The sequence below is a fragment of the Dermacentor albipictus genome, chromosome 4, assembly GCF_038994185.2.
Source record: "Dermacentor albipictus isolate Rhodes 1998 colony chromosome 4, USDA_Dalb.pri_finalv2, whole genome shotgun sequence".
NCBI classification, from domain to species: domain Eukaryota; kingdom Metazoa; phylum Arthropoda; class Arachnida; order Ixodida; family Ixodidae; genus Dermacentor; species Dermacentor albipictus.
This window is the reverse complement of record NC_091824.1, coordinates 7,180,867-7,199,758: the sequence shown is the minus strand read 5'-3', so window position 1 is coordinate 7,199,758 and position 18,892 is coordinate 7,180,867. Positions and strand designations below refer to the sequence as shown.

At 46.4% G+C, this 18,892-nt stretch overlaps 1 protein-coding gene across 14 annotated transcripts in view; it reads left to right on the top strand.

Annotated features, from left to right (window-relative positions):
- Positions 1–18,892, top strand: part of nab (NGFI-A-binding protein homolog) — a 1,159,032-nt gene that overhangs the window by 923,351 nt on the left and 216,789 nt on the right. For all 14 annotated transcript variants that reach the window (XM_070536817.1, XM_070536819.1, XM_070536822.1 and 11 more), the window contains one exon: positions 951–1,139. In XM_070536817.1, coding sequence (XP_070392918.1) covers positions 951–1,139 — 189 coding nt within the window. The remainder of the gene's footprint in view (positions 1–950; positions 1,140–18,892) is intronic.

Here is an 18,892-nt window from a genome sequence, read left to right as displayed (position 1 = left end):
CCGACTGGCGTGTAATTTTGACGGCACGCTATTTGGGTTATGCGCGTGTCCGCCGTTTTTTTAATTTCCTTCTGCATTCTTCCTTGTGTTTGAGAACGCTTTACTGCGCCTCGCCTGCTTTTGGACGCGCTGCTGTCTTTCTTGTGTTTGTGGCCCCTTCTCTTCAATCCCCTTGATTGGGGACCTCCGCTGCTTTAGAAGCTTCTATGCTTCTTTGTTTCACAAGTTTAATGTAAGCCGTCTTTCTTTCTGCCCTTACTTATTATTTGTTTTTGCTACTACTTCACTTTTCATTTTCCTTCCTTCCCCGACGTGTAGCGTGTTGTTCGATTCTATCCGTATTCTTTATTTCCTGGGTTCCGAGGTTCCTCTAGCCATTGCATGTTCTTCTTTATGCTTTACGTTCCCCTTTCTCGCGGTAGAACGGCGCGGCAAACACGAGACGGTCGAGGTGGAAAAATAATGGCGACTACAAAACAAAAGTTGCAACCTTTGCTTCTGCACACAGCAGTCTGCTTATTCTCTTGCCTTCTTCACCATGGTCAGTCGAGCGACTTGAATTTATTTATTTTGCTTTTTTTTCTTCCTGCGCAACTTTCTCTTCTTTGTGCATTCGGGGATGTTGTTTGGCATTGGTGGATCCATTTCATTAAGCGAGGGCTAGGAGCAGTCAAAGAATGCGTACGGTGCAGCTGTCGAGGCGCACGTGCAAAAGTAATCACCGCAAAAAAGCTAGAGAGCCTGAAATTAAGCCGAGAAACAAGCACAGGGTGGCTCGGGGCAGCTGAAGCGAGCGACGAAGAGAAACGCACGGTTATCGTGACGACATTATTGGAAAAGTTCTCACGTCGACCGATAGCGCATCGTGGTGGACGTCACGGTCGCGTGCACCGCTCGACTGTGCCTCATGCCACAGGAGAAGTTACATAACGCCAGCCGTGTCCACGCAGGGGATGCTGGGTTCCGGCGGGGATTCATCGGATGCGGGCGTGCGCCCAGTGACGCCGCCAACGCCGGTGCTGGTCGAGGCCCAGATCCGACGGCTGGCCGAGTCGGCGGAGCTCCTCGTACGCTCGCTCCCTCCGCACGCCTTCGTCGACCCCAGACCGCACGGCCGAAGGATGTGTAAGGACCTAGAGGTAGGTGCGCCGGAAATGCAGTGCGCTGCCTGTTCGGCCTATGCGCCCCGCGACCGTGTATGAGCCGCTCGGTTACCATGACTACAGCCTTTCTCGCTTCTACAGGAGATTCGCCAATTATTTCCCCTATTCGCTCAGAAAAGTCGTGCTGCTATATTATGGCTGTAATGTTTTAGATGACAAAAGCAACGGTCAGCAGTACAGTTCTCATGCCGAAGGCAGTACCTCGCGATTGTACCCGTACAGCGATTAAGTCGCCATTGTGGGTCTTGCTGGCCTCATGAGCTGGCGCGTGGTGTATGCTAATGCTAATCGAGTGCTGTCGCCACCAGACGCAGCACAATTCCCAGTATTCATCAACGAGGACGAACACGTAGACGGTGGACGCTGCTGTCGCTACGCCCAGGTTCAGACCGAATGCATGAGAAGGAGGTCTGCCTCACAAGCCGGGGGCAGGGACCGCTGGTCATTGTTCATTGCAGGTCGCCTCCCCAATTTCAAGGAACGACCTTTTCACTGGTAAAGACGATATTGTTACACACAGTTTACGTACGTGCTTGTGTATGTAATCACACACAGGGGACCCGGTGTAAGAGGTTACAACATCGCCATATTTTTTACACCCGACCACTAAACTTGCTGATCGATGGTCAAGGGCTATCTCGGATTGAATTGGTTGAGGAATTTAACAACTCCTATACTAGTATCTCATCCGCAAGTGCCTGACGCAATTCATTACGTTGGCAATGATGTTGAATACCCTACGTCTCTAGGCCTTAAGACGCCGTGCGAAGTTGCATGTGTTATCCGGAATTTGGAAACAAAATTTAGCCATGATATTTACGGGCTGTGAAATATGTAGCTGATATAATTGTTCGATCTTTCACGGATATTTTAACCATTATTTAATAACTAGAATTTTCCCAGAAAAAAAATGAAACTAGCACGAATCTGTGGTATTTTTAAAATAGAAGATCGAAACGGTTTAAGAAATGGTACTGCATTCCGCAAATTTGTCGAAGGTCCTTGAAAAAAATTTGCACACTCGGTTTATCAATTTTATTGATAAGCAAAACCTACTTACGTCCCCTTTAGCATAGGTTTACCGAAAACAAGTCAACACTTAGCGTTACTGGAGCAAAAATACTAGTCTTGAGCAATTTGAAAATGAGTGTTTTGTAACTGGTATTTTCGTTGCCTTTGCAAAGGCCTTTGGCCTGGTAAACTATGATATCTTGCTTGACAAAAATCAATTGTTTCGCATTCATGGTCAGACTACAGAACTATTAAGATCTTACCTAACAAATCGAAAACAAATTGTTCATACAGTGAACTTTATTTTTAATGTTAAACCTATTTCTTGTGGGGTGCCTCGAGGGAACGGTTTAGAGCATCTAATATTCATCTCATACCTTAGCGATATTGTATAGCGTAATTCCAAAGAAACTTTATCATCTATGCAGAACATAGCAGCATATATGTTTCCGCAACAAGTGTTGTGGAGTTATTATGGCTGTCTAATGAAACACTACAATCACTTCAGCTTTGGTCGGAGTCAAACAAAAATGAAAGAAACAAATATGGGGTTTCACGCGCCAGAACCACGATGCCATTATGAGGCACGCCGTAGTCCGCGATACTGAGGACCGCTTGGGGTTCTTTAACGTGCACCTAAATCTGAGTGCACGGGTGCTTCGCCCCCGTCGGAAAGCCAACGTCGTGGCCGGGATGCGGTCCCGGGATAAAAAATCAAAATAAAATACATTCGTCCCTCCTAACGAAGCAGTAAAGGTCAACTGCCGTAATACTACAATTTTTGATGGTTTTAAGTGTCTTGGAGTTATATTTCGTCTGTCTTCTGAGAGAACTATATAAACCATTTAGTAAAAAAAAAGCTACCTTGAATGATGGGCACAGTACCTCGTGTCGCAAATCAGCCCAGTGCAGGAATAAAAATAGTTTTGCACAATTCACTGTTCTACTCGCCTTTAAATTATTATCAACTTGTATGGCAAACAGCAAACGTTCTAATTTGCCACGAATTCAATTGATTAAAAGTATGTTTGTCACACTTACAATGCAGCCCAGCGCTGATCTCTTTCGAAAGTGCCAGATATTTAGCATACATAACTTATGTAGATATCAGCTATGCGTAAGCTTTAAACTAGAGATGCAAAGAAACGCGCATAATTTGGAATGACTGGCGCTCTTAGAGCAAAATGAACTGCCTCACCCAAGAAGACGCGGATGCCGTCTGAATTCTAGCAAACAGTGTCTGCGCTCTACATAGCGTTCGGTTCTTAACAATTACCACGCTTACAACTTTGATATTGACACACCTACATTGACACGCGTTGCTCTTGGTCTTTATTCGGTGACCGCATTTCACTCGCTAAGAAAGGTTAGAGGTTATGACTAAGTGCAAGACGCACCTTTCATTGTTTATTTCAACACAGCGCACAATAAATCCACAGTGACCGACAGAGTAGACACCGCAAAGCGCTGATTGCAAGTGGTTTATTGCTACGTAAATCACTTGTAAATATACAATTCCACGCATGCGCGTGCGCAGGAGAAACAAGCAAAGGCAGTAAATTACGTGAAGCCATTCCTCGTTAACGGTGAAAGATTTCGGGCGATTCAAAGTAACGTCACTCTCATGATTTTGTTGCGCTTGGTATTACACTGACGTAAGAACTAAAGAATGAAAATAAAAGAACGAGAAGTAGGCGTGCGTTGCGCAGACGCTTAATAGTGTTAGAGAACACGCCTACGTACAGGCTGAGTGGGAAGGGGGCTTAGGTCTTACGAACTTGTACATTTCCGACACCAGGTTTGTTTTTTCTGAGTGCCTTCTACCCTTAACGCTGAGCCACGAAGCCTCTGCTAGCAACTTGATAGGATATCTGGATTTCCGCTTTCCTGTACGTCGTCCCTGTTGGACCTGAAAGCCAAGGGGCAAGAAACCCGTGCTGCCGTTCGAATCGGTGCACTCTAAGTTGCTCGAACGAGAAATCGTCCGGTCATCCTTCAGAAACGCCCTCACCAAGTCCTACGTGCACCGCCTTGGACCCGCTCTCCCAGGTGCATCGGCTGAAGGGTTCGTGCTGCCCCTGCATGCACTTGCTTTTCGTATCTGAAGGCATGATCAGAGATGTGAATAGTTAGCCCCGAAACAAACGTGGTTGACTCAGCTCGCAGGATGAAGGTATCAGTGATTCCCTTTCTGCAAGCTATGCCTCACAGCCTCAAGAAACAGGAAAATGGGCAAGTTACTCTGCGAGAAGGTCAACTCTTCCGACAGTCAGAATGCACCATCAGGAATCAGGGGGCGGTGTGTTCCGCGCACGTGGTCTGACCTTGCCCTGTGGCTAAGTGTACAGGTCAGTCGCACTGGCAGATGCTTAAACAAAGGGCTCAGGGAGCAGTAAAATGATGCCACCGCTGCTTCTATATACCGACGGATGTACGTTGCCGAGGCTTCAAACGGTGTACGGAACAGTGGCCTTAATTTCTTTCTTCTTTTTTTGAGCAGGCGATGATTCTGCGCAGCTGTGCCGGGATGACACGAAAGAAATAGTTGAAGCAGGCGAGTTATCAAAGCGTAAAGAGAATTGAAGTAGCACGCCTGGCGTTCATAAGTGATGAGGAGCGCCTCTTAGGCACAGTGACGCAATAACGGCTCTTTCAAGGCTGGCCGTTCATGTATGACTCGGTGGACAATGTGCATTCGTAGTGCAGTGTTGCTTGTTCTTTTTGTTTTGTGTGTCACGTGGCTTTATTTCGCACGGGATCTTTTACCGCCATCGAGGAAGGGGTGCGCGTATCGCCTTGGCGGTATTGCTTTTTGTGCGCGTGCGTATGCGTCAAATTGAATATTTACAGGCGTGTTGTGGCAATAAACAACTTGCAGTCAGCGCTCTGTGGTCTCGGTCCCTGTCAATTCCGTGCTGTGTCGAAAAGATATGCACGACTAACTAGCGCACCGGTTTATCCTGAACTTTTTTTATCGTTTTTCTAACGCTATCGAGGATTGTATCCGTTGTCTAGGTTGTCGCCGCACCCCGTGCGATCGAATTCTGCGCGGCGCAGCGGCAATGCTGGCGTGCACAACCCACCTGAGCACCACCGATTGCGCTGGCCGTCGAGCAGCCGACGATCCGCAGGCAATCGCTGACTGCGCTCGCTCCTGCCGAGCTGCGAGTGTTTTTCTGGTCACAGGTTCGCCCGTAGAGTTTCTCGCGATACCACCTATAGAGGCAAGGCTGGCGCCACCGTCTGTGCGAGTTTCCTAAGGGGCGCTGTGCCGTCATGGGAACGATGGTGTATGTGTCTGCGACGCTTGTGTTGGGTGGCGTTGTAAGGGGCTTCGTCTAAAACGTAGATATGGCTACGCAAATAACGCGTCCTTAAGAGGAACCTTTCGCTCGGGCCCAACTCCGACGCGACCTATTCAAATACATGTAAAACGCAAAAACGTTTTTCTGAGACAACCCGTCGATCGATTTTAATGAAATTTGTTGCGATTGAGAAAGAAAGTTGAATTCGAGTGACTGTTAGAAGCGGAATTTCGATTTAGGGCTTGAATTTTGTTAAAAGGATTTTCAAATATTCGGCCGTTTGAAAAAAATAGAAGCACGAAATTTACAAAGTCATAGCTCTGCATCAAGAACAGATATCGCGATTCTGTAAACGGCATCCATTAGATCATTCGAAGCGGACAAATTCGATATGTCATTCTACATCTTACGTAAATTTGTTATATTGGTTACAAGGGTTCTGCAAAAGCGATATTTCCTTATTACTAAATTTTTTCCATACTCATGTGTGACATATCAATTTCGTCCGCTTTAAATGTGCTATTAGAAGCAATTCACAAAATTTTATTATCATTTTTGTTGTTGAGTTAGAGTTGTAAACTCGATAGTGTCGTTTTGTGAAAAATGTTGATTTTTGCGAATTTTTAATAAACATTTGACGACCTAACTCAAAGATTCGAAACCAACAGTCACTACATTTTAAGTGTTTCGTTTAAATGCAATAAACCTCGTCAAATATTGTGCAGTGGTTGCCGAGAAAAACGAATTCTCCTTTTACATGTATTTAGATAGGAGCACCCTAGCTAAAGCTTCCTCTTAAAGTGAAATCTTCATGAAAAGTTTTCGTTCGTGCATATTACATTCTCCAGTGAAGTTTCCTGACTTCTAATGCATAACCAAAAAAGGAAAAGCAAGAACAGATGACAAACTCTTCCAAAGCGAGCGGTAATCTTGTCGTCTGTCCTCCAACTTAAGCGGCACGCTGGTAACTTTTACGTTTCATGTGATTGTACATGCAATGATAAGTTATAATTAAACAAAACTTGTTCCTGTCTAACATTAAGGCTAGAACAGCTTTTTATGTGCTGTTTAGTTGAAAATTAGTCATTGTTACAGACGCAACGGTGCTTGGCAGCCGCGTTTTCAAGGTGTCCTGGCTCTCCGAGAACAATGCCAATCCGAAGTCTCAATATACCGGCATTCCCATGCTTACCACAGCGCAGCAGCGCAAGATTTGCCTCTAGTAATGTAGTGAGAAACCCTATGGGGGTCGCCAAACAAAACGTTAGTTTCGTAATTCACAGTTTTGCTACTGTGTTGTTCACCGTCACTACAACGTGACAATATGTTCGCTTGCAATTAACGCGAGCTTCGTGAAATGTATACATTATATCGATTATTGCATATTAGCAATGTCATTTCTAAATGAAATCTGCCTATTGATGTTCCTTTTGTTTGTTCATGCTATATTTTACAGCTTGTTTAAGCTGATCTTGATTCGCCGCTGCAGCTGCTTTTGGCCAAGTGGCGTAGGCCATTCGGGCGTTCCGCGACATCACATGAAAGTTGAACTCTGTCACTTGCAGTTTGTGCGAGTTTTGCGAGCCAGCAAAACCAGCGCAGCAGTATACGCGATAACGAAACTACTGAAACGAGAAAGCGTGGGCGGCGCAGAGTCGAGCGAAAACGAAACCTTTCGACCGCCCACGTCGTTGTCAAGGGTGACTTCTGTGAGTTCTTTCTAACGATGAAATAGAACTTGGCAAGCAGTCTTAGGATACCATACAAGGATGTTTTTCGCAACGAGTGGTTGAGTGCTAGTAACAACATCTAGCTGAGGAGTGTTTTCGTGATCGAGGAAGTAGTTGAATGTCCCGCGGGAGTCTCTAATCATGTCCTGTATTTACCTCAATTTCTCGATTATTAAGGCTCTGTTCGTGATAATATTGACACCTTAGAGATTCTCGAGCACTATTCCACCACTTTAGCTTAACTTAACATTTGCCTTTAATGTCCCTTGAAGCATCAAAAGCACACAGTTAAGAAATAATATGAAGCACAGAGAACTCATTGGCCAGAATTTAATGCAGATAAATATGCATCGGGTGATGATAAGGTGGCCACATCGTAAGGTAACTTGTTGCAGTCGGCTGTCGTTCGTGGAAAGAAGGAACGCTTGTATGCATTGGTTCTGCAGTGAGCCATTGCTTTTGTTTTGTCGTGTTTGTGCGAAAATATTCAACAAATTCAAAATCGAGACGGGAATGATACGCTTGATTTGATGCCGCTTATGGACGAAATCTTTGTTGGGCTAGTTGATTTTGCATTGCTGAACAAGTGCGATAATACAGCACAAGAAAGGAAGTCAACAATTTACAGCTGCTTAAAGGCAGGTAAGGAATGTACATACATATCGTCACATCACTCGCACATACACAGAACAATGTGAACGGGCACGTGTACATCAAAGGCATTTCACTACTCTAACTCGGAATCAAGATATGCGATAGACGGCGCAGTTACACACAGGACAGTGCAAAGATACTTTGCAATTCTAGCATGATACGATACAAGATAATCGGGCAGTGAGTTTTTGACATACAGGTACAAGATACTACCGCGATTACTGAATGCAATACGATACTTTCGATTCGCCTTTTCGGCATTGACTTGTAGGTTTCAGGCCAAATGGCCATGTGCTTAACGCTGTCACAATTACTCTTCCTCAAATTTTCATCTGACCTGAATCGTTAAACGTGTCGTCTCTTTTTGTTGAAGCAATGCTCTTTTCATCTTGTATCTTTTCTCGATTGGTCAAAACCTCTCCTGTTTTCTACTGTCTTCCTATTCATTGCTGTGCGTAGTAGTTTTTATCACTTTCCCTGTCAAGATTGCTCGAACCCCCCAACTCTTGATTTATCCCCCATGGCGGTAGTTGCGATTAGGAGCGTAGCCAGGGGGGGGGGGGGGGTCTTATGGGGCTTCAGCCCCTTCCTCCGAAATTCTTTCGTGCTGTCCATGCACCACCGACCAAAGCGACCCCCGGCGCCGGAAATCACTCTGTATTTTGTCTAGAATGTCTTTTTGACGCTCGAAAAGACATTTCACCGCGAAGATTGCAAACTCGGACTGGATTTCGTGGCAACGCCCATACACCGGGAGTCACATAATGCCAAGCAGTCCCATCCGAGCACAAAGTTTCAAGGGTGCTTTGATGGTGAGCGGGCTCGCCGCGGTATCTCACTGAAACCACGGCATCTATGGAGCGCATGGATATCAATTGCGAAACTTTATGGGTATAAATCTCATAAGCTCTTGATGTGAAAGGTGCATTGGCATTTCCAAATTTGTGCTTTAGATTTTCAATTGCGGAACTTTGTGGGTTTAATGTTGTTATAAACATTTGAAAAGTCAATACACCTTTGGCGTCAAAAGTCTTACATCGGAACATGCAACGAGACAAGCCAAATCAACACACTAGCAGACGAGGTGACAAAGCAGGCAGTCAGGTCCAACGAGACGAAGCGTTGGGGTGGTTCATTTGTGCCGTCATGTCACATAAAAAAATATCAACATTTTTTTTAACCTACGCCAGTACATCCATGTCAAGACACCAAAGCCAGCCAAAGTAACTACGTTCTTATTGGTTTTTTCAACTTTGACTTTTATTCGCGAGGACACATTGAGCCTCTTCAATTTTTTTTTGTCGTTCTCGCTAAACTACTCGTGGGCTGCCAGAGCGAGCCAGAGCGCATACGTTTGTCTCGTATGGCCCCGAACACCGTGCGGTGCACTTCGGTGCGCGTTCGGTTTGCTCTGGCCGAGTGGATTTTCACCTGACAGAGTTTTGGACGCTTTCTGGCTAACAGACGAGAAGAAAAAATGGTTGCTCGCCGCCATCACTGTGGGGACTCGAAGGATTGCACCGCATAACTTGAGCGGAACCTTTCCGGAAAGACTTGTTTCGCCGCTGTAGGATACTGAGCAGTATGCTTATGGTTCTCAGTGGACCGAGCGTCTCATGTTTTCTTCGGTATTCCTTCCGTAGCCCCATTAGGTGCCCGAAGTAGGCATTCGATTCTGGCCAACATACTTTCCTATCCGGTTTTTTTTTTCATTTCGGTGCCTCCGCCTCACAGAAAAAAAAAATACATTGTGGCGGCACAGCGAATTGTCGCATGGTGAAAGTTCGATTTTCATACTCCTTTTGCGGAAAGTAATGTGCGACGCGACGCTTCAGTTGCCGGAATCGTTTATTATATTATTTCGAAAGCAATTATATGGACACTCCAGGCGCATTCCTGCCATCGCCCTCATGTTTCGTATAAAGTCCAAGCGTGATAACATCGTGACCACGCACTGCATGCTGTATGTGCGAGTGAAAACGAAGGAGGGGAGGTGGAATGGGTGACCCGACGATGGTGGCTCAGTCTTGTGTGCGCAAAGGAGAAAAGCGGGGAGCAATCGCGCCGCCTTCCGTCGCGCGCAATACATCGGGGGGAGTGGATGGAAAGGGGGTGGAATCTGGGATTCTGTGAATCTATGATTGTGCAACGTGTTTATTTGCCTTGTTTGACGCATTATATGCAGTTACTTCTTCTTACATACATAGACTCATTGGAGACTTATACGCATACTTAAATATCTTGCTACGAGGTTTTGTGTATACATGCAGTGAACTTTGTTTCCAGTGACACTTTTTTGTCCTTTATGAAGCCGTATTTTCGCATTTGTATATCCCATTGTATCTTTGCATTTCTAATGTACTAGGGCGAGTCAAATGAAAGTGAGCCTACCCTAACCGCGCAATAATGGTTTGGTTCATTATCTGCGAGGCATGCGCGTAGGAGAACGGCATGTCTCATTTACAAAAGTGACACAAAGGTGTGAATATAAATGTTCTTTAATGCTCTCATACACTGGGTTGAATATGGTTGCGTCACATAATGGAAACTTCAAAAGTTGAACAGCTCGGTGTCGCGAATTTTTTGACAGCTGAAAGCGTTTGCAAAACAGAAATTAATCACCATATTGACACGTGTACTTATCATTATCGGGCGACCACGTTTCACCGCTTAACAACTGTAATCGCACACCGAGGGACGCATCCGACGTTTCTGGAATGTTATCGATGCTTCTACCCGGTGTAGGGGTTGAAGGACGGACTTCGGGATGCAAACAAACTTGGGCGGGTTTATTTTACATTATATACAGAGAGGTGAGAGACAAGTAACAGTCGTACAGTCATTACGGGCCGGCAGCAACTCGGACGCTGCGGCCCGCGGCAAGAAGTTCGAGAGAGGTCAATCAGAGAATGCTCGGGTCTCTCTGGAATGCTTCTTTTAAACCCGTCGAGGAATGGAAGTCGCGTCATGTTTGGCCAATGGGAGAGTCCGCTCAGATGACGCCTTTTTCGGCCAATGGTAGGCGCCCATGCGACGGTGTCATACCCGGCGAAGAGAGTCGCCGCTTGGTCCCCCTTGCTTGATCACTTGATCCCCCTTGCCTTGCTGACTAGCAACTCGCCGTCACAAAAGCCAGGTGGGGGCGACGCTGCCAGGCCTTCCCGGTACATCGCAGCCGTCTTGTTTCGGGACCCACTTTCCTTGCAACAATGCCGGGCTATCCCTTCGTTTTCTGGAAAACTCAAGCATTGAATAGCTCCACCGGCGGCGTACGAACTTGTTTGCACGTGAACTTGTGGCCTTCAACTTGTTTGCTCGGGCGCTTCTCTGGAATGTGCTTTCCGTGTTTTCTGCGCTTCTCAATCAGTTGTGTGATTCGATGTGGTCTGGGGAACTCGAAGTAGGCACAGGAAACAGCCCCTTATCTAACAGCTCGTCCTCGCCCCGGTTGTTCTGAATGGCCGGTGAACTCAATTCGCTGGCCATGAGGAACGCTGAAAGAACCTGCAGGGTACTGGTGTCGAGCCTCGTTTGACAAACTTCGGGATCCTGGGCCCTGGAGAACATACGTCAAACAAACAAAACAACACTGCGCTGCACCACGTGTAAGCGCAGGCTCTTCACGCCTAACTCGCCAGGCTATTACTGAGTCAAAATGAACCCTGGTCTTTTATTTCCCCAATTTTGACTACAGTTCCAAACACCCCTCCAAACAGCTATCCATTTCTCCCCGAATGCCTACAAGACCAGAGTACTATTGTTGTTGCAAAACAAAAGGGTCGTTGACGATGCAAACAACAAATGAAAACAGTCGAACATAACTTAAGTGGCCTGACTCCACGAACAGCATGTTTCCAATCTATCGCAGTGGCGTACTTATCGCACGTATTGGTGCCACTGAACAATCTGGTCAACCTCACAAGTACGTAATCACAAGCGCACTAGCATTGTGGTCACTAAACAGAACGCGTAACAGAACGCGTTGTAGGCAAACTTTCCATTTACGCTTACTCGCGTTTCTTCCCTGAAAGTCCTACAGGACACGTGACTTAAACGAACAATTAAACTTGCGGGACTTACACACTCCGCAGAACCCTTAAAATAATGCGTCTTTTAATAACTCGTTCCACGCCTACTTAATAAAGAAGTCAGAATACGGCTGCCCTCAACACACACGAGCAACCCAGTCATGAATCTGCTTCCTTCCGTCCACACAGGACACGCGCTATAGGAACGAACGACGCTTCTCAATGCAAATGACGCACTGACTGAAAACCTACGTGGTTACCCTTAGAAAATAAAAAAAACGCTTGTAAAAAAAAGAAGGTTAACTAAAACACACGCGCGTTACGATAGGCCTCTCAACGATAACCTTGACCTTGAGGTTACTCACACACACAAAAAGAAAGCCTATATACTCATTAACTAACACTCGCGAGACTACATGTGTACATAAACCTCATCTTTCAAATCTCGAGCTTCTCGAACGAAAACATAAACAAAGCTCAAACCTTACCCAGTGAAAGAAATCCTAGTCTCGATTCGCGAAAACTTTCCGATGCTCAAAACAAAACACTCCATTTCTACGGAAGCGCTCTTGGCCTCCCTTTCCAAACGCTTATGTCTGACTCATACATTCAGTCGGACTCGAGGTGGTCGCGGTTTGAAAGCTACTCTGGCTGCCGAGAAACAACAAAAGGGCTGATTGATTATCAGCTCCCCCAAGACGTTATGGTCTCCTGCCAATTTGCGTCCTGGCGCCCCGCTTTCCTCACAAACTCGATTGACTGCGTCGCTACTCCCCACCTGGTCTCGTCCTGCCACCTTGCGCTTCATCGTACTGCACGCTGAGCTTTGAAAAGAACTACGGAACGACGAGGAATTTAACTGCCCCGTGCCCTTTGTCCGCGTCCGTGCAGAACATGCTTCGCGGTCCCCCTTTGAACGGTGACTCGAACGTTTTGGATGCGTCAACATCGTCCGTGACGACCGCACCTTTATCCTCGCGCCCTGCCCTTTTGGGTTTCTCGCCATCTTTGGCGGCGCTACATTAGTTACCGTCTTTCGGTCTTTACCGCGCTTCTTTTTACAGCGCTTTCTCTTCGCACTCACTTTCATGTCGCCTTCTCGTCGGTCTCTTACCCGCACAGTCTGAGCTATTTACATTTAAATCTACTCTCACTTTGCCTCGACTGGCGGACAGCCCAACCGACTCTGGAACAATGCAGCAGACTTTACTCGAGTTAGGCAAGTCGCACTCTTGCGAACTGCCCTCTACTACATTGCCCAGCTCACGCTGTGCATCGACACACAGTCCGTCGGTATCGATCGCTGTCTCACGCGCACAGTCCGACTGATTAATAACTGAACCATCCCTATCTAGGCTATCTAGACTGGCGGAGAGCCGCACCGATCCCTGAACAATGCAGTTGTTCTCTCGTGAACTACGGAGCTCGCCATCCCGAGAACCACTCTCAACTGCATCGTCCAGTTCGCACTTCACTTCTGCACGCAGATCTGGCTCTACATGGGTGCTCGCGTCTGTCAGGTCAGCAGTACCCTTTTCTTCGCTAGCAACTTCGCTAACATTACCAGCGACGCACACGTGCGGTAACTGTGCCAATTTGTTCGCAGCTGGCCTAGCTGTTTCTACAGTCATCTGTTGGCACAGCACCTCGTCGCTCTCCTTGCGGCCTTTAACGGCCTCTGTTGCCACTAAGGCATCGTTAGCAGCTAGCCTTTTCCCTTCACTTATGAATCTGCAGCCAATCTCACAGGCACTACTCTTCTCGTCGGCTTTTGGCGAAAATCCGCTCGACGCTGCCTCATTCTTTCGCTCTGTACTACCTACAGAATTATCAGACAGCCGTTGTCTCTGTGCCATTAACTGATCACAATACTGTATCTCTTTGATCAGTGCTGCCTTCTCTCTCTCATACTTTTGCTCACGCTCATGCTTACGTTCCTGATACTCACGTTCGCGACGCTTACGCACACGTTCACGACGCTCACGCTCCCGTGGCTCCTGTATCACCTCCCAAGCAAGCTCAATGCTTTTGTCATCATTGCCACTATCGTTAATCGCCGTTATGATAGCTGGCGTTTTCATCCGTTCGTCCGCCTCAACTCCCAAATCGTCGCACACCAACAACAAGTCTAACCTCGTCAACCTTCTAAGATCCATGGCAGCTGCCCCGACAGGTGGTTAGAACTGTTTTCCTTAATTAATTTGTGCAAACACACCATGCAACAAACTCCCGATTCCCAGAACTATCAAAATGAACACACAACATTTGAGTACGGCGAATCAAAAGGAAAAGAACCACGCGCTCACTTACGGTTGCAGTACCCTGCCATCCGGTTCATTTGTCCGCTGTTCCCGGTTCCTCCGGACTCCCTGGGTCGAAGGCTCGCTCTTCTTCGCTACTCCCAGTTTCTTCGGACCTCTTTCGACGAAGGCTCTCTCTTCTTCGCTCTTCCCGGTTCCTTAGGATCTCTCTCGACGAAGGCTGATCCGTAGCGCTGCCACCAGCTGATGCATTCGGAAGCGATCTCACCGCTGCCAACCAGATGTAGGGGTTGATGGACGGACTTCGAGATGAAAAAAAGACTTGGGAGGGTTTATTTTACATTATATACAGAGAGGTGAGAGACAAGTAACAGTCGTACAGTCATTACGGGCCGGCAGCAACTCGGACGCTGCGGCCCGCGGCAAGAAGTTCGAGAGAGGTCAATCAGAGAATGCTCGGGTCTCTCTGGAATGCTTCTTTTAAACCCTTCGACGACTGGAAGTCGCGTCATGTTTGGCCAATGGGAGAGTCCGCTCAGATGACACCATTTTCAGCCAATGGTAGGCGCCCGTGCGATGGTGTCATACCCGGCGAAGAGAGTCGCCGCTTGGTCCGCCTTGCTTGATCGCTTGATCCCCCTTGCCTTGCTGTCTAGCAACTCGCCGTCACAAAAGCCAGGTGGGGGCGACGCTGCCAGGCCTTCCCGGTACATCGCAGCCGTCTTTTTTCGGGACCCACTTTCCTTGTAACAATGCCGGGCTATCCCTTCGTTTTCTGGAAAACTCAAGCATTGAATAGCTCCACCGGCGGCGTACGAACTTGTTTGCACGTGAACTTGTGGCCTTCAACTTGTTTGCTCGGGCGCTCCTCTGGAATGTGCTTTCCGTGTTTTCTGCGCTTCTCAATTAGCTGTGCGATTCGATGTGGTCTGGGGAACTCGAAGTAGGCACAGGAAACAGCCCCATATCTAACACCGGCTGTATGTATTCGCCGAACCTTGTGTTATCTGATTTCATCGCGTAACGTGAATGGTGTAGAACTTTGTGGAAGGCACGCGGGTCTAAACGATTAGTCTGGAACATTCGACGACTGCTCTATAGAAGCCGACGCGCTTGACCCGCTGATCAGATTTTCGACGATCGCCAACCGTGTTCGCCGCTATCGTTGTGCTATTAATGTAGCCTGTTTTGTGGGCACAGGTTCGTCCAATAAAAGTTAGCTTTGTCTTTCACAGTATTGCTACTGTGTTCTTAACGTCACCACCACGTGACAATATGACTGCCGTGTACGTTGAACACTTCATTTCATTGACCACTGTGGAGCGTTGGAGCAAACGGTTCAAAGGACGTTGCAAAGACATTCCAAGACCGGACCAAAACCATCGTTCATGTATTTGATCCCTCGATAAATTGCTTAAGAGGAAGCTTTAGCTCAGGCCCCATCCGACGCGGCCTATTCAAATACTTTTAAAACGCAGAAACGCTTTTCTGAGATAATCCTGCTAATCGCTTTGATTGAAATTGGTTGCATTTGAGAGAGAAAGTTAAATCCTAGTGTCTGTTGGAAACAGAACTTCGATTTAGGGCCTAAATTTTGTTTAAAATATTTTCAAAAATTCGAAAGTTTGAAAAAATAGAAGCACGACGTTTACAAACTAATAGCTATGCATGAAGAACGGATATTGTGGTTCTGCAAATGGCATTTATTATAACAGTCAAGGCGGACGAGTTTGCTGTGTCAATTTGTATCTTACGTCAATTGGTTACGTTGTGTACAAGGGTTCTGCAAAAGCCGTATTTTCACAATACTAAATTTTTTTCAGATTCATGTGTAGCATATCTATTTTGTCCTCTGTAGATGTACTATTAGATGCAATTCACAGAATTGTGATATCATTTTTCATTGTTGAGTCACGGAGTTTTAAACTTGATAGTCTCGTTTTCTGAAAATTTTCAATTTTGGCCAATTTTTAATACATAATTGACCACCTAAATGAAAAATTCGAAACCAGTAGTCACTAGAATTAAACTTTTTCCTCTAAATGCAACAAACCTCCTCAAATTTGGTGAAGTGGTTGCAGGGAAAAACCAATTCCCCTTCTACATGTACTTAAATAGGAGCACCCGAGCTAAAGCTTCCTCTTATGGAGGAGGCTGAGCTGCAACGTGCATCTATATATATATATATATATATATATATATATATATATATATATATATATATATATATATTTATTTATTTATTGTGCCAGTGGCGTAGCCCCCCCCCCCCCCCCCAACACAATTTCTGGCTACGCCACTGGTTGCGATGTTTGAGGCTCTTCATCGTCTCGATCAACCCGCGTCAGCGTTTGCAATGTTATAGATTACGGCATGTCTGAATTTGTACAACACCTGAGAGTCGGGAATTCTTTTAACTAGATATAGAAAGAGCGCATAGGCGAAAACGCAATGAGTGGATAGAACGAATTCATTCTCTACGTCTTGTCGCTGTTCAGCCGCAGCGTGCACCAACGAGCACAACTTGGCTCTCGTTGTTCAACATCTGTACTTGTGCCAGGTGCCCCTTCTGCGGATTTCCCATCTGTGTGCTAGCAGCACCTCCGGCCTTCTCCGGCAGCCCCCTTTCTGACGCGCCTTTCCTGTCAGCTACCCCCCCGCGGGACGTGTCCGCAGGGGCGCTGTTTACTGCGTGCTTTGCAGGGGCGCGCTTTCTTCGGCACCACAAGTTTCCCTTCAACCAGTTTTGTGTCGCGGCTTAAAAGCTAATGACAGAGTAAACGAGAGCCGTAATATGAAACAAAAAGGAAGTAGCGCCTCTGCAGCTAGCTGCCGAACCGGTCTCTTAGCTGGACGTGTACAACACTTTGCACTCTCCGTTAAAGAAGGCTTAATTTCTCAAGAACATCTGCTAAAATGTCACCCAAGCGTTTATGTGCTTTTCAGGTGCCTTTTTGTATCTTTATATTTGCTTACTTGTCCATCTAAATACAACGTTCGGGAAATTTGCAGTCGCCTGCAAATTTTGCTTATGTTATATTAAGTTGAAGATTGTGTTGATTTGCCTAGGCCCATTCAGGCAATGTACTTTTGCGCCGGGCACTTCATCTGCCTGATGCTACGTAGCTTAACTAATAAAAGCGTACTGAAGACGAAGAAAGGCCCGCACACAGCACAAGCTCTCGTGTCGTGTCTTCCCTCGTTTCGAGTGCGCCGCTCAGCCATTGACGAAGTTGCCGCCCAGCTACCTGTCAACCATAGCATGCGCGCCCACACTGCTACTTGCTCCTCTCTCAGCCCGGCGTAAGTGCTTTCTCCTTGCTTTATTTCATAAACTATATTTCCACAATTCCTACCTGCGCGATAATGTTAAGCCATCTCCTACTTACATTTCCTCTCGCATTGATCCCAGCCATGAGGTTGGAATCATTCAGTACCGCATTCATTCAGTGCGGCCTGTAACGAATCATTTATTCCTGGGAATTCTCAGGAAGTGAACCACCTTGGCGGTGTAGTTGTCGCAATCAAGGACAGCTCAAAGTTGCGTTCGGCCTTATCAGACATCATCACTCCCGGATACAAATAAATAATCAATTTTGCTGTAATAACTAACAATCTTATGCTGCTTTGTTATTTACTTGTGTATGTTTTTTCGTCCACTTACCGTTGTAATAGTTTGATCTTGAGGGTACAACAAAGTAAAGATAAAAATAAAAAATGATGCCGCCAGAAGGCGTGTCCGCCGAAGCTGCCCCGACGTAGTCTTCATCCGAAGCTGTCGCATTTAAGTGCCTTAAAGTGTCGAATTTCAGCGGGGCAAATCCACTTTACCAATGTCTGTCGTGCTCGAGTGAATGATGGTGTGTAGTTCTTATCAGCGAACAAGTTGGCACTTGATGGGCGCTCTACAGGCACCACACTGAGAGTCGCGCTAACGTTCTAACTTACCTTCACTCACCTCATGCCAGACACAAAATATGTGTGCGAATGCACGCGACTCCGCCACGTGTATCGTCAATCTATATCGTCCGACTTCTTTTGGCGTCATTCGTGTACCTTAGGGTTGTACATCCCTGAAAGAAGAATTAAAACCTTGAACTGCAACAATTTCCCGGGTGGGAGAAATGCGCAAGCGCATATATTGGTGGCCTGTTTTTTTACAGCGGAGCAGTTGGTGTGACACTGGAGGTGCTCGAAAACATTTTGTGTATGCTTTATGTGCACGCCTTACGTGTCTACAGCTACTCTAGCAAGACTCTTTGAGGAACTATCAGGCATTATTTGGGATATCATTGACCTCAGTGAGGCTAGAAGAACTGGAGAGCCTTATATAGTGCTGAACAGCGGTCGCGTCCTCTGCTGTAAAGGACTCCCAGACAAGAAGGAATACGGGCTAGGATTCCTAATCCACAAGGACATGGCGGGAAACATTGACAAATTGTACAGCATTAATGTGTGGGTAGCACTAGTCATAATAAAGCTAAACAGTAGGTACAGATTAAAGGTAGTACAGGCCTACGCTCCAAAATTCAGTCACGATGATGATGAAATAGATCAGTTTTATGAAGGTGTTGCATTAGCGATGCGAAAAGTTCAAAGTCAGCGTACCCTAGACATGGTCGAGTTCAATGCAAAAGCGGGCAAAAAGCGGGCTGGTGAACAAGCACTTGGCAACTGCGGCAGCAGAGATTCTAGAAAAGAGCTCTGAAAAAGAACAGCTGAATTCTAGAAGAAAGCCAT